At 41.9% G+C, this 16,870-nt stretch overlaps 1 protein-coding gene across 1 annotated transcript in view; it reads left to right on the forward strand.

The window, feature by feature from the left end:
• LOC147751482 (cadherin-related family member 4-like) overlaps window positions 1-16,870 on the forward strand; it is an 866,423-nt gene that overhangs the window by 446,107 nt on the left and 403,446 nt on the right. The window contains exon 12 of the mRNA XM_086938604.1: window positions 1,967-2,112. Coding sequence (XP_086794730.1) covers window positions 1,967-2,112 — 146 coding nt within the window. The remainder of the gene's footprint in view (window positions 1-1,966; window positions 2,113-16,870) is intronic.

The following is a 16,870-nucleotide window of genomic DNA, read 5'->3' on the forward strand; positions in this document are numbered from 1 at the left end:
GGGAGATGCTGTGTTCTTTTTCCACCTTCCGTTCCGCCGCTAGCTTAAAGTCTCAGATAAAGTGAGATACTGGACTGCGTTTACACAAGTATTGCTGCTACTGTATTGCTTTCTGGTTAAGATAGGATATGCTTTATGAATTCTGTTTGCTGCTAGAATCAAATAGGCTGCTGAGGATGAATTCTATATTTTTATCTAGTATTTTTAATTGTTGATATTTATTGCCCCCGTTCACTTTAGTTCTTTTTCAGGATACATCTTGCCGTTTTATTCCGTTTACCGTTTGTGGAATATTTACATGTTCTTGTATTAATTTGTATGCATTTTATGTGGACCTCATTTGAGTTCCAAATCTTAATAAATATTTGAATTGAATTGAATTGACTAACAGAGCAGAACTAAAGGGCATGTTTTGATTTCATATTTTTAAACTGCAGGGTGAAAGATTAAACACAATATGTAGGAAAGCCTAAACAACGTTTAATGCAAAGTGAGATGGTCACATGACAAAAGTGAATTCGTTTTCTGCAGAAAGTTATCTAACACCCAGGTGGCTGAAACTTTTCCTCTGAGGAAGGACTTGAATGACCTCGAAAGGTCGCATTTATATTTGCAAATTCTAGTTGTATTCACCTCACAAAACCCTGCTTCCCTTGCCATGTTTGAAAACAAGGTCAAACTTGCTAAAATGTGCAATGTACATCATAAAACATATTGGCTCCTAGGCCTACCAAGGTCCTACAAAGTTGACAGTGAACACAATACAGTAAAGCTTTAAATTAGAGTGAAATAATTGCTTTCCTTCTGCACACAGGTTATACATGCATAGTAGTGTAATGTATTTTCACAGGCTTATTATTTTATATATAATGAATATAATAATTTCTCTGCACACAAAAACACACACATCTATCTATCTATCTATCTATCTATCTATCTATCTATCTATCTATCTATCTATCTATCTATCTATCTATCTATGAATCTAGATTGATAGATAGATAGATAGGTAGATAGATAGATAGACAGATAGATAGATAGATAGATAGATAGATAGATAGATAGATAGATAGATAGATAGATAGATAGATAGATAGATAGATAGATAGATAGATAGATAGATAGACAGACAGACAGACAGACAGACAGACAGACAGACAGACAGACAGACAGACAGACAGACAGACAGACAGACATGTGTAGAATGTATAGTAATAAAATATGTTCTCAGAGTAGCTTTAATGTTAGTTTGTGATCTGCCTTTAGTTTTAACTTTGCTGCTAGCTCTGGCAGCAGGCGTTGTGATGTCATAACACTACTTTAATTAGTTATTATAGTTGAGCAGCTATGTCTTTATTTTATTACAGGTGACTAGGTTAGTCACAAGTCACCTGTAATAAGGATTTTAGAGATGGGGTTCTATACAGAGATTGCAAGATTCTATGTGTTATATGGTATTGAGTACTAAATCCCAAATACTATATGACAGATTAGGAATCACACGCCCACACTGTATTTAGTCGACTGCTCTCACCTGTCAATCGGCACATTTTTTCTCAATCCTTATTGCATTTCATGAACATGTAAACTCTTGAATATCGATCCTAAATTAGCATTCCAATATTTCTCTTTGGCAATAGTCACATCGGCTATTTTTTAAAAGAGGATATATTTCTTGTATCATAATGAAAGAGGACCACAATGATTTCAATTTTCAACTGGGTGAAGTCCAAACTCAAATCTAGGAGGCTAATTTCCAGCCCTGACCAATGTCCCGGTTTAGTGACCTCATTTTTCTCCATTGTAGGAAGCTTTAAGAAGAGCTCTAGACCACATTCCATTGCAAACACTGTGTTCATGAAACTAAGTTGTATGGAAACTGTTTTGTGTGTCTTGCAAATTGGCTATTTAGTATTGACTATGCTACTCTATTAATAAAACATCTTTTCTTCTCATGTTTCAAAAGAAATTTACCTGAGGAGCCTATTACCTTTAATGAGGACCTTCCTGCTGGATCCCTGATATTTGCATTACGAGCAACGGATCGAGATATAGATGACATAGTACACTATGAATTTGTGGAAAATTACAAACGTTTTTCTATCAATGAAGGTAACATTATACATATTTAGAATAGAGGAAAGTTGCTAAATTAATAAGTAATCATATTTATTTAGAGTGGAAATGTATCATTATTTTAATAGAGTTCTGCTCTGTTAATAGTTCAAAGATGATTATCAACACCTTGTTATTGTTGTTGTTTTTGTTAAGTTTCATTATCTCGGTAAAAATGCTGCCCTATTTCTCAATACTCTTCATTTAGCTTCAGACTATGGCATCATCTTCTCCCAAAACTACAAAAAAGATCTGAACACCAAGTTTAGTAATAATGCCTTTGTTTCAGACGACAATGATGTAAAATATGTGTTGATGCTACATTTGTTGTCCTGGTGACAGCACATATATTTTGGGAGTGACCTAACCCCGGAGAAAACCACATTGGTACCATTAAATTGATGTTCAATTTCATTTTCAATTCCTCTCAGTTTGAAGGCGTCATAGGGGAGTCCTCCAATACACTTCAAGTTATTTCCCATTTTGTTTTTTGTAACCATCGCCTGCCTTAGTTTTAGTTAGGGTCTAGTAGATGGACTGTCTATTCCATTTTCATTTTACAGTGGAGATACTGCTGTGCAAAATTACTCCTCAACGTTAATATTGCTATGTAGTATTCTGTCTACTTGTGGCTCTGTTTCATGGAGCACAAGAAGTATGTCTACGGTCACCAATTCACAGCTGATTGGTGTCAGACAACCTGCTGCATGGAACCATCCACTATACCTCCCCGTGCAAAAAGAGATATTATCCATTGAAAGCATTGTGATTCCCCCTCTAGGTACTTATAGGTGGCCTGACAGTGTTGCTACTCATTTCATTTACTAGCTGTTAGAACTCGGGGTCTCTAGGTGGCACCTTTCACCAAATAGGGGCCCTTGCTTCTAAGGCAGGGAACGGGTATTACACTACTGGATAACCCCTGCTCACCCCCTTGGTAGTTTGGCACAAGCAGACAGGCTCAGAGGCAGTGTGTTAAGCATTTGTGAACACACACAGTAATACAGTGAAAACACTACAGATGGACACAACACAAGTTTTATCAAAATAAGTACTCTTTATATAGACTTAACACAAGACCACAAATGACAAAAATCCCCATACTGTACTAAAAATAGACTTAAAGATGGTGATAAATGCGACACAGTTCTCACAAAAGTATCTGGATGCGTAACGCAAAACAAACAAAAGGCTTGCAGAGTTGGGGATGTGTCAGTTCCTTACTTCAAAGGATACGATGCGTCACGCCTCAATGCTTACGCAGAGTAGGGGATGCGTCTTGGTCCTTACCGGAGAGGAGGTTATGAGTAGATTCTCATACTGCGGCCCGGTTACGATGCGGCAAGATGTCGCCTTGATGCGATGCGACAATCCGGTGCAATAAGATGGCGCCCTTGATGCGACGACGTGAAGATGATGCGTGCGGCAAACTCTGTAGCTTGGAGCAGTGACAGGCCCTGCAACATGCTTCTCCGGTGATGCGACAGCGACCTTGCGGCGGCGACATGCTTCTCCGGTGATGCGTCAGGTAACAGCTTTGATGAAGGCACGATTCTCTGGTGATGTGGCAGCGACCTCTGCGGTGGTGCCATGCCTCTCCTGCGATGCGACAGCAACAGCTGCAACTGCAACACGCTTCTTCTCGATGTGTCGCACTCCCAGCGACACGCAGGCTTCTGTAGACCGATTTTCCTGCAAGGAAACTCCGAGGGGAGAGGGTGGTGAAGTCTTTAGTCCCTGAGACTTCAGTAGGAGGCAAGCACAAGATCAAACCCTTGGAGCAATATTCTGCAAGATGATGCAAGTTCTTTAAAAGTTCCGTCTCCTTTCCTTGGCACAAAGAAACCACCACAGGCCAAGCCAGCAACACAGCACACTGGCAGGGGGCAGTCCAAACTCCTGCAGCTTCCTTGGTTCTTCTCTTTGGCAAAGGTTTGTCTTGTTGTTCCAGAAGTGATCTAAAGTCTTGGGGTCTGGATCCCTATATTTATGCTCATATTCTCTTTGTTCTGTGAAGGCAGAGAAGCCTTTGCCTAGTCCAAAACGTTCTGGCCCGTCCTGGAGCACCGTGTTGACAAGACTTCTTCTTTCCTTTCACCGTGTGGGCCAGGGGAATCAGACACACCACAGGAGGTGGAGCCAGCATTGTGGAGGGAAGGCATTCAGGTCTCAGGTACAACTCCTCCTACCGTTCTACATGCAGATCTCTCTATTCAGCCTTGTGCTGACTCACACTGTCTCCTGGAATCCCCCAGCCCCTGTCACTAAAACTCCATACAGGGAATACACAACCTAACAGAGGCAGGCTTGGATAGTTAGGCAAGAAAATACCTACTTTCTAAAAGTGGTATTTTCAAACACAGAATGTTAAAACCAACTTCACTAAAATATGTATTTTATCATTCTGAGTTCAGACATACTAAATTTGAATTTCTATCATGTTCACTGAGTCAGTTAGGATTATAAGATGTTATAATCAAACTGCCAATTCTCGCCTATGGGGACTGGTAGCCTTGCAATACTGACAAACTGGCTGTAATTCACTATTAGGACATGCCACACACATCAGGGCATGACCTACCTTTTACATACAATGCACCGTGCCCTAGGGCCTACCTTAGGGGTGTGTGATATGAAGAAAAGGGAAAGTTTAGGGTCTGGCAAGTGGGTGCACTTGCCAAGTCAACATGGCAGTATTAGACTGCACACAGGCTCTTGCAATTATAAGCTGCTCCTGTGGGTGGCACAACCAGTGCTGCAAGCCCACCAGCAGCATTTGTTTTACAAGCCCTGGGCACACATGGTGCACTGTACTAGGGTCTGACAAGTGAATAAATTAACCCAATCATGGAGTCACTAATCAATACATCAATTTAACATAGGGAACACTTGCACTGTGGTATTGAATAGCAGTGGCCACAGTGCCCACAGCATCTAACCAGTAAAATAGATCAAAAACAGAGGAGGCAAACAGTAACAATGGAAGGGAGACTCACACCAATGATACCAGGTCTAACACTAGCATTGCCTTGTCTTCCAGCAGTATACCCAATAGCTTATGTAGTCTTACAATGACACTTTTCAGATTACTTGGGACTGGAATTGGTGAACAGGGGTTACTCCATCAAGACCTTTCGTTTTTAGCATTCAAATGCTTTAATGACCCTAGGGCTAATTGAAGAATAAGGCTTAATCCTGCACGTTCTGCATCTGCTTAGGAAGGTAACAATGATCCCATACCCGTTGAAAAACAGTGTAGGGGCATATTATAGCCGTTGACTTATTATAAAAAAAAATCTAGGATTTCAATCATTCTCAGATCACAACAGGTTGAACTTGTATCTTGATGCTTATATAGAGAGATTTCATTTTTGTTCCACTTAAACAGTTGAAGATGTTGGCTAACACATGCCAATCAAATTATCCCATGAAAGATGTATTTATTTTGCACCCGGGTGAGCCATGCTATGGCGAAGGAAGGTCTTAATCACTCCCAAATTCAAGACTAGCTGGTAACTGAAGAATGCTGACACTTCAGAAAATCTTGTCTGTTTGCACTTGAAATTGTTGTAGCCTTATTGAACAAAAAGGCAAAAACAGATTCTTAGAGGAGGTTGCATACTGAATATCTTGTCACTGGATTTGTTCTGTACTCCAACTCCAACCTTAATGAATACATCACTAAGATAACAAAGACAAACTGTTAGAGGCGATGTGTGTTCTCTCTACTAAAAAAAGTAAAACGTTTAGTCTGAGAAAACGACTTCAGAACTACTGTTTAAGCCCTGTTACTCTCGTATATGAATGATGGCCCTGCTCCTGGGTCTCTAAGACACCACCCACCTGTTAAGGTCTTCCTATACACCGTGCTATGCCTCATCAAGGGTCTGAAGATATATACCATCTTCCCTCTATGAAGTGCCTTTTGAACGGAGGGTAACCACAGGGCTTCTCACATTTCCTCACTTCCTGACACCTCGGTTTCCGGCTGGTGAGCGGGCTAGTGTTCATGCTGCACAGCCCATTTTAATCACAGCCAGAGCGGACACGGAGTCAGATGCAGTAGGGATACTGCAGACAGAAACTGCACCTAACTTTTAAAACTTGGGATTTTGAACAATTGGTATTTTGTGTATTTTGTGATTTTAAACGTAACCAATTCCTGCCCACACCCCGGTCTGTCACGGCAAGTGCCATTTGAATGGAGGGTGACCACAGGGCTTCTCTCATTTCCTAACTTCCTGATACCTCGGCTTCCGGCTGGTCAGCAGGCTAGGGTTCCCACAGCACAGCCCATTTAAATCAATGCTAGAGCGGACGCGCTGCTGGCACACCAAAGGCACGCCATAGGCAAGCCCGTCTGCGCCCACCCATGCCTGGCCCATACCTAGGACCAGAACCCCTGCCCCAGGAGCTGGTGGAATGAGTTGCATATCGTGCACAATAGTTGAGATATACAAGCTAGAGACTTTTCCCTGCTGTCAACATCTGGACCTGCAGAAAGAGGAGAAGCTGTGTGAGCAATGTCAGCTGCCACTTAGTTTTACGAGGATAAACGAGTTAGAATCACAGGGAATCCCCACAAGTAAGAAGGGCATTAAGGTCTTTAAGGCAGTGTTAATTAACACAAGATCTTTAGTGAAACATAATACGGAGATAGCTGAATTGCTAGAGGCTTACAAACTCGATTTGGCCTTTATCACAGAGACATGGGCAGATAGTGGGTCTGATCCAGATATTGCCCTAGTATTACCAGCAGGCTACTCGGCTATTAGAGCAGATAGAACATGGGAGCTAGGGGGTGAGGGGGCTTGCGATTTTATTCAGAGAATACCTGCATTAATTAGCTCTGATGGGAAGCTTCCATGATTGTGAACTATTATTTCAGATATCACTCATGAAGAATTTTACGTTAAGAGGCCTTTTGCTGTACAGGCATCCAAGGGCAAGAATCCCTTTGCTACAGATTCTAGGCCCTATTTTAGAATCTAGTTTGGAAGGATCAGACTTCACGATTCTAGGGAATTTTAACTATCACCTGGAGAAATCAACAGACAATAACACCGCCTCACTGGTCAACACTATAGCCGAACTCTCCCCGAACAAGATAGTCAAACAGGACACTCATGAGGCTAGGCTGGTGGTAAATGCTCCTCCCAGAACACCATCAAAACCCCTTCTTGCCAGGCTTCATTGGCTCTCCATCCGGCAGAGAGTCACCTTTAAGATCTGTTGTACGGTACATAAAGGTCTTCATGGTTTGGGTCCCTCTTATCTTGCAGACAAGTTTGTGCCGTATGTCCCTTCCCGTGCTCTACGATCCAGTGATCAATTGCTTCTTATGATTCCTAGGATCAAGCGGGCAAGGCAAGGGGGTAAGGCTCTGTCGGTAAGGGGACCGAAGATTTGGAATGGCCTCCCCCTCCAGCTTAGGCAGCTTGAAAATCATCTGGCCTTCAGGAAAAAGTTGAAGACGTTTCTGTTTCGGGTCTAGCTTTACTAGTCTTAGAATTGGATTACAGTCATGTAACTTGTTCTCCGGTAGGTTTTGGCAGTCATAAAGCGCGGAGATACTCCCCTGGGAGTCTATTCTAGCGCTCTATAAACACGCAAAAATAAAAAAAAAAAATGAGACCAGGCACACGCTAGAGGGGATTTCCCCCTCCAACCCCAACCTTAAAATCACTGCAATAATGCTGGTTTCGTGGTCAGGACATAAAACTATTTTATTTTCTGTGACTGTGAATTAAGGGTAGCCAGTGTTTCCTAACAGTCAGAAGCCAGTCACCTAACAGGTATGATCCAAAATCAACGCTCCTACGTTACAGGAAATACTACTCAGTACTAAACCTGAACCAGCGCTGGACAGCAATCTGGCAGTTGAGAGGATATCTGCATGGATAAATACAGCAGTATGTATTGTAGCGCTGACTAAAAGCTTTATCCCCAAAAGAAAAAAACCATCAAAACCATGGTTCACAGAAAAACTCAGGACCCAAAAACAAGTGTGTAGAAGGGCAGAAAGAAAATGGAGAACTAACTACGATCAAAATTTGAAAAGTGATTATGTCCGAACTCTGGCAGATTATAAAAAATTGCTTATAGGGGAAAAAAGCAACTACTTCATGAGAAAAATCAGTGAGGCTAAGAACTCCAGCAGGGAGCTCTTTGCAAAAGTAAAAAAACTAGCAAATCTCCCCGCCGGGAATCAGTTGGACAGCAGCATCAAACTTTAGGACAGTTTTTTGTAGACAAAGTTACTAAGGTGTACAAATCATTTAAGAACAACCATATCACTAAGGGCCTACCTAAATATTCTAATCTGGATATGGATAATTTAATCCCAAAATTGGTTTCGGCTTCACGCCCCCTAAGGTAGAACAGATCAGTCAGGCCGTTAAGACTATCAGGTCTGGAAATCAATTAGACCCATATCCGCCTTGAGTAATGCATATGTTCCCAGATCATTTAGTGAACAGCTACAATTTGTGTTCAAAGAGATAATCCAGTCAGGACACTTCCCAGATGCCTGGAAAATGGCATCATTTATTCCACTTAAAAAAAAATGGAATTTGGACCCCAAGGTACCCAGCAGCTATCGTCCAATTTCTAGAATCCCGTTCCCAGCTAAGGTGTTGGAGAAACTGCTTAAGAAACAACTGACAGATTTCATAGCAACTAGAAATCTCCTGAATCAATCCCAGTATGAGTTCAGGGAGCAGCACAGAACAGAGACAGTTTTGGTCATGGCAGCAGAGGCAGTATACTGGAGGCAGTATATTGGACGCAGAGGCAGTATACTGGAGGCAGTATACTGTTCCTATTGGATTTATCGGTGGCATCCAACATCATGAACCACAAGATACTTCTCGCTCGTCTAGAAGAATTAGGGGTCTAAGATTCTGCAATCACGTTGATGTCATCTTTTCTAAGTGACAGAACATTTTCAGTTTACTTGGACAATCTGCATCAAATTCCTCCAGGTCACCATGTAATGTGCCCCAGGGCTCTTCCTTGAGCCCAACTCTTTTTAACATTTATGTTGCTCCCCTGGCCACGATCATCAGGCATTGTGGGTTCTTATTGGTTTCGTATGCCGATGACACCCAAAGAGTGGTGTCAGTAACTAGTAAGGTGGATGAAACGGCAGACTGCTTTAATGACTGCATGTTGCAGGTGAATCAATGGATGCAGCTTATTGGTTTGACGCTGAGTGATGATAAAACAGAGGTTATGCTTCTGGGTTCAAACGCTGATTTCTGGTCCCCCAAATGGTGGCCTACCGGTCTGGTGCACTGCCCAATCCCAGTATGCAAAGTCAAAACTCTGGGAGCCATATTCAATGAGAAATTGACCTTGAATACCCAGATCAATAATCTGTCATCAACCATTAGGTATATATTAAAAATGATCAGAAGAATATGTCCTTTCATTCTCCATGATTCACATAAAACAGTGATTAAGGCGCTGGCCCAGTCCAGACTGGACTACGGCAATGCTTTATATGCAGGGATTCAAGCCCAACACCTGGCTATACTTCAGCGTCTCCAGAATGCAGCAGCAAGGCTAGTGCTGGACATTCCCAGATCTGAACCAGTCTCCCACTGACTAAGGGCCCTCCACTGGTTACCGGTAGAAAAAAGGATAGGTTTAAGTCTTTGTGTCCGGCATACAAGGCACTTCATGGCTCAGGACCTCAGTACCTGAGAACACCCCTGAAATGGTATGTACCAGCAAGAAGTTTAAGATCTACTCACGCAAAACTTCTACAAGTACCCAAGTTTAAGCAGGCTAGGTGGGGAGGGAGAAGCTTCCTGTGGAGGACAGCCAAGTCATGGAACCTTCTACCTATCACAATAAAAAGTAGCCCGTCGCTTCTGGCCTTCAAAAAGGCAGTATAAACCTGGCTCTATCCCTTCTAAGCCAGAATATTTCCTCTGCAATAACCTGAAGTTCATCGAACAGCAGCGCCAAGAAGCCTTCGGGCAATCACACGCTTTATAAGTATACTAATCAAATCAAAATCAAATCATAGGACGCAGGAAAGCGGGACCTTGGAAGAGATGGCAAACAGGACAGTAGACAATATGCATTTACACTCACAAAACTATGTTTTTCAGGCACTCATACACAACACCACCAATTGTAAAATCAGCACAATTAGGTACATTTCTAGGGAAATAGTGGAAAACCAGGTATTTTAACCCATCTGTATGCAGTTCCCTTGTCTGACAACAGCAGTTGTTGTGATGCTTTGCTATTTGCTTCAGTTCTATCACCTTTGTTGTTTTCTCCTCTGGTCAAGTTCCCTTCCTTCCTCTAATTTATTTACTGGCTGTTTGTGATTACATGCTTTGTTACCATTTTTTTAATGTGCCTGTTTTTACAGACCTACCCTCTCCTGGTGTAGGATTAGCATTTATTTTTCAGTTCCTGAAAGGGGTTTCTAGTCGGGCAAGAGCTAGTTACAGCAACCCCGCTGCTTGCACTAGCTAAGTCTAAATTTGTTTACAATTTATTCTAATTCCTGCCCCATTATGCAAACATTTTAGTCATTTGTGCTCTTTTCCCCATAGGTGCTGACATTTATGTTCAGAGTTTGGCCTTGAGATACTGTGCCACTGGAATCCTGTTTAGGATTTCCAAACACCCAACTTCAGGAGCGTGTCTCTCTCTTTGCCTTCTTACTCCTTTCGCCCTATAGTCATGGTTCTCAACATCCTAGACCTAGTTCAAGGGGTTGATGAAGGGATTGGACTCGACATTCACTCATTCAAATTACTGTGTATTTGACTTCCAGATAGAACTCCAGTGGCTCCTCAAATCACCTTGCACTATCGTCAAACCTTGTTGCATCATGTACAAAGCTATTGGAGGAAAATGCCACTTTTTACATCATCACCCTCATATCTTTTAACTGATGCTCTGTTAACCAGACTCAGTTGCAAGTGCTCTGACCACTAAAACAGGGCAAGATTGATTATACACCTAATTGGCATATTTAAAATTCCTATCAGTCCATAGTAAATGGTGCCATGAGTACCCAGGGCCTGTACGTTATTCACTAGTGGACTGCAGCACCCAATGCCACCCATTACAGTGACAGTGCAAACATTACTGTAGGCCTACCATCGTATTTTGGCTGTGCAGTTTTAACCCCTTCCATGTTCATGACGAGCTGAGCTCGTCATGAGCCACGGTGGCGCTTTGCTCATGACGAGCTGAGCTCGTCATGAGCACAGCGCCACCGTGCTGCATGATGAGCTGAGCTCAGCATGAGCACCGGGGCGCTGTGCGCGCCCTCCCTCCCCCAAACACAGCGGGGGAATTACCCCCACGGCGAAGGCGTTAAAACTGCAACTCTGACCTGTCAAATGAACTCCTTTTGCCATTCGTATCGTAAACTATCCTTTTAAATATTAATAAGTTGACCCTTTATAGGCCTTACTGCTCATAAGAATGTGTGGTATTTAAAACTAGAACATGCACATTTTTAATGTTAAACTTGTATTTACAGTGAAAATCTTTCATTGTAGCAGGATAGGAAAGCATGGGGATACAATGTTTTTTTCAACAATATTTTTGCATTATGATATTTTTGTGTCACCATATTTTTTTCCTTAATTTGTGTCTCTTGATATTTAATACAAACACCATTCCTGAGTTCCTGTGACCCGTGCTGTGTATTCACTCCACTTAACATCCTAAGAAATCTGGGACTTAGAAACATTTTGGCTACGAAGACTGCCAGAGGGCTGAGACAAACTTGTCAAGTTAATCTGATGAAGCTGTCTTGATACTGGGCCAAAGATTCAGATTGCTCCCACTCTGAACTTTTTCTGAAGCATCAAAACTCTTTCAGAAGGACACTGCAGAGAAGGTATTGTGGAGACTTGTTCAGCTTCAGTTTGCAGCCTTGCTGCACTGGAGGAATGTGAGCTCTAAAACAGTGATGACATCTGAACATAGAAAGTACCAAACGTATCTGGCCCGCGAGGAACCTTTCTTTAGCAGAAATGTTGATTTCCTGCCACTCTGGCTGCCCCATTAAAATGCAACAGCTTCAATGGGACCTTCTCCAATGGTTATCTGGCCTTGTCATGTTCTAATCTAGGACCCCGATCAATACTATGACCTTATGCCCCTATACGACTATAATCCATTTATACCCCTATAATGGCATAAACGATCAAGAGCGATATTTCAGAAACTCGTCTCTGGCCTAACACGATCAGAGCCACATTTCAGAATCTCTTCCTCTGCAGCTCATTAGAGCAAATGACACAGCAGAAGCCACTATCTAAGATTCCTAGATTACACTCTGAGTTCTTCAACAAGATAAAACTCAGCAACCTGGGAAAGCCCCGCTTGCTATGTTTTGATTAGTAATAGAACTCTAATGAGCACTGAGAGACGATTACTTCCTAGTGACATCTTTATTGACGTCTTATGTCCAAAAACTTACATCAAACCAGGCACCTTTCAGGTATAAATATTACCAACGTTGCCTTAAGCAAACGCTGCCTCAACGACATCGATGATAGCGATGGTGTGGTGAACACAGGAGCAGAACAGCTGTCCCCTTACAGAGCCCAGCAGATACAAGCTGCCCACGGACGCTGCCCCTCCTCCTCCTCGACGCGCTGAGAGAGACGCTGTCTTTTCTCCTGCCGAGAAAATCCAGCTCCGGCGTTTCCAGCCTACTCTTGCGAGTGACTGGGATATCGAGTCCTGAAAGGAGATACAAGACCTCCAACATTCTATTCCAGAGGTATGGTGTTGACTAAACCCTTAAAGAGAATTCTTGAAGCAAACCTTGGCAAAACCAACTTAACTAAAACTGCTACTTACTTACTCCCTCCCAAGTATTAGGCTTAGGTCAGGTACATTGGGGTAGGCGTAGTTAGAAGCACCAGTTGAGTACGTTAGCTAAATGTATATATGAATGTATATATTTTATTCATTTTAACCATTGTATGGCTAAGAAACCATATCAATGTTTTTACAGTATTTTTTCGCAATCCTCATTTTACTGTACGCACTTTTTATAATAACTAGTCTTGCAATTGTGGCAATTCATTTCTCTTGCATGAGAAGAAAGACTGTTCAATAAATAATAATTTTTATTGAAAACGCCCGTCTCTCTATTCTCTGCATCTTGGTGAAAGTAATCTGCACAACTGACTGAGTAAAATAACTGTCTATTGTTTCACACAACTCTAGAGATTGACTCTTATTCTAAGGAGCAAAGTTGTCATGTTTATGCGGTGTTGGAAAACTGAATCCCTTCTTGTCTGTACCAGGGAAGCTGATCACTTCCTATTCAGTCAAGAAAGTTTCCAGTGACCTCTGAGCTAGTTGGTAACAAACCCAATTAAGTTTAGCATAGTCAGTAGAGACCTGGAAGACCGCACTTCTACGTCCATACTGCTGTTTATGTTATTCCAATGCGCAGGGCCTATTGGGAAAATAGGAACTACACTACATGGCGCCCAACGTTTGGTAAGGCGATAAAACTAACGTAAGACGTTAGAGTAACTCAATCGTGCATTTTTCACACAGACCCCTTTCTACCGTAAGTACTCCAATAGACGTCTGGAGTGGGTGAAAGGTTACAATCCGCCCGAACTTAGTAGGAAGAGATTCCTATGCAAAGCTCTGGTTTATTCAACGTTGAAGGATACAGTGTTCCAAAATATTGTGCACCTAATCTTTTTCTCCTTGGAGACCTGCTCTGCAAACCTTGCATTTTATGCAATGCCAGGAGAAAACGGAACCGCTGCACCCGCAGTAAATGCGACTGAGCTGGGTCCCGACGGTGTTACTGAACCGGGTGCAATAATCATCCCGGTCAACATAAGAAAATCCATAACGTCAAAACTTAAAGTAAATGGACTGACCACACAAGGTGGCACAGTCGTCTTCGTGATAGAGGCACACGAATATCGGCAGACAGAGGTATTCTATTCTTGGATAAAATTTCCAGCGGCAAACGCCGCAACACACGAATTCCACTATTACAAAATAGGGGATCCACCGGAAGAGTACGCTCCTTTCGAGGAGATTGAAATCCCATTAAAATTCCAAGAGCACCTGCTCTGGTTTAAAGGCGCCCTAAAACATAATGATCATATTACCAGGCTCGGTCCACTAGGTAGACGAGGAGCAACGTGGCCGGTTCTAGCCAGCTACACACCACATCCAGACATTGATAAAATGTCAAGTAAAGAACTCTTAGTTAAAATAAGAGAATTAACAAAGGCATATAGAGAGTTAGTTCAATTGACAATGGAGGATAAAATGATCCGCCAGAAGTTGAAGGAAACAGATATAACAGATAAACCAATTGAGCTTGCCAGAATCATAGAAAAATGCTATGAAGAATTAGGTAGAGACAGCTTAGGTGGAAAACCAGTAAAGCCCCAACTGCTCGAAAATCCTGAAAAATTATTCATTAAAAATAATTCAAACACTCCTAAAAAGAGCTGGGATGGAAATAAACAATCCACTCCCAAGGAAAAAGTTTTCCAGTCCAGAGGAAGGTCTCCTCGACGGAGGTAAAGAACTCCGACTCGAGAACACCAGTCTCCCCAGAGGGAGCCCTCTCAGAAAAGATATAACCTTAGAAATAGGGATAATTTGAAGAAGCCTGATAGATATCAAAGTATTGATACACGTCCCTCTCGATCTTTTTCGCCGAAATCCGAAAGAAGAGGACGGTCAGACCCAGGAGAGCACACCAAGTCCAAAGACAAGGAACCTGCTCAAAGTAAAAAATCTCAATTTCCAAGAAAGAAGGTAGGCAGTATTAGAGCAATCGAACATGCCGAGAATACTGAGGACACTGTTGAAAAACGGGGAGTGGGCACAGACAATGTTAGACAGTGCAGCAGAAATCAGCATAGCTCGCAAGATCCTGATGAGTCATCTGGAGACAGTGGACACGAATGAATAGATTCAAGTAGAAACTGCCGACACCAGAGTTAGCGAGCCCCATAAGATATACGAAATAACACTGATTATAGACGGTGATAAGACTAGAAAAATAAGGGGTCTATTTTGGGATAAACTCTCAAAAAGGTTATGATATTCTGTTAGCTGAAAAAGATTGGCCCCCAGAGTTTGTCAGGGAGTGCCCTCGTGGCGAAGAAATGATTGTGCCTGCCTTCTCGAATCACATTCCGATTCACAAAAAATATATTTATGCAAGGAAATGGGCAGTGGCCCAGGCACCAGCATTAGATAAAAATCATGTAGGATGGGATGAGGACTCTCCTCCTTACAAAATCCAGTTAAAAAATCAACCGACTGCACAAAGGCAGTATCCCATTAAGCAAGAAGCTAAAAAACAAGTCAGGGAGATTTTAGATCAACTTGAATACCAGGGGGTGATTGAAACATGCACCTCTCAAATGAACAATCCTTTGTTTCCTGTCTCCAAGCCAGACAATTCATATCGTCTAGTTTTGGACTACAGACACCTTAACACATGTTGCAAAACATTTGCAGTACAAAATTTGCATAGTGCTGCACTAATGAATAACATAGTTAGGAAAAAATACAAAACAACATTAGACATATCTAATGGTTTCTTTTGTGAAAATATTGCACCAGAAAGCAGATATTTGACCGCTTTCTCTGTAATGGGGTCTCAGAAAAATTTCTGTAGGCTCCCACAGGGATTCAAGAACAGCCCAGGACTATTTTCAGCCAGAGTAACAGAGTTACTACAAATGTATGATGATGAGGTATTATCTTACGTAGATGATATCTATCTCACAGACGACTTCTTGGATACTCACTTGAAAAGAGTGAACACCATTATACTTGGGTTCGCAGCAGAAGGTTACAAATTCATCTTTAAAAAGTCTAGAATTGCCCATCTGACAGTATTATTTACTTGACGAATTATCAAGTGAAGGAAAAAGCCTAGCGGACAACTTCTTAGAGAAGTGCGCTGTACTCCAAGTTCCAAAAACGCTGAAGAACTTACAATCGATTCGAGGCTTACTGAATTTCGGTAGAACTTACATTCTAAACTACGCAGAGAGGGTTAAACCTCTCTACGAACTAATTAAACCTGATTTTAAACCAATCACTTGGACTCAAAAACACACAGAAATTTTGAGATCACTGCAAACAGACATGTTAGCAAAAACAAAATTAGATACACGTGACAACACACGCAATCTTGTAATCCGAGTAATCCCAGGAAGATGCGGATTCACATACCTGACCTCTAATGAGGGAGAAAAGGTACCAATTTCAATTAAATCTCACTTGTACACAAAAGCGGAAAAAACATTCAGTCCAACAGAAAATACTGTGAAAGCAGTAGAAACTGCATTAGTAAATGAACGAGAACTAGCACACGGCAAAAGGATTAATATCCTCACAGCGCAATCCGCCTTCGAGGTGCTATTCAGCCCAGTAAACCTGCCTACAGTGTCACTAGATCCGAAATGGATACAGTGTGTAAATTCTCTTGGAGCGGAAGATGTGAAATACTATTTCACCCCGCAATTCGAAAAACTGAATGATTTGACTTATGAAGAAGAATATCCTCTGCCAATCGAACTTCGGCCTATCCCACAGTACGCCTGTATAATTTATTCAGATAGATTTGTATAGCATTTCAACGTAGAGAACAAATCCTACGATGCAGCCTGTGCGATTGTTAAAGGTCGCTGGCTGTGCGGTAAATTCAGACCGAAAATATCAAAAACTGAATCAGTTAGAAACTGTTCGGCTCAGA

The sequence above is a fragment of the Lissotriton vulgaris genome, chromosome 1_1 (genome assembly GCF_964263255.1).
Source record: "Lissotriton vulgaris chromosome 1_1, aLisVul1.2, whole genome shotgun sequence".
Classification (NCBI taxonomy): domain Eukaryota; kingdom Metazoa; phylum Chordata; class Amphibia; order Caudata; family Salamandridae; genus Lissotriton; species Lissotriton vulgaris.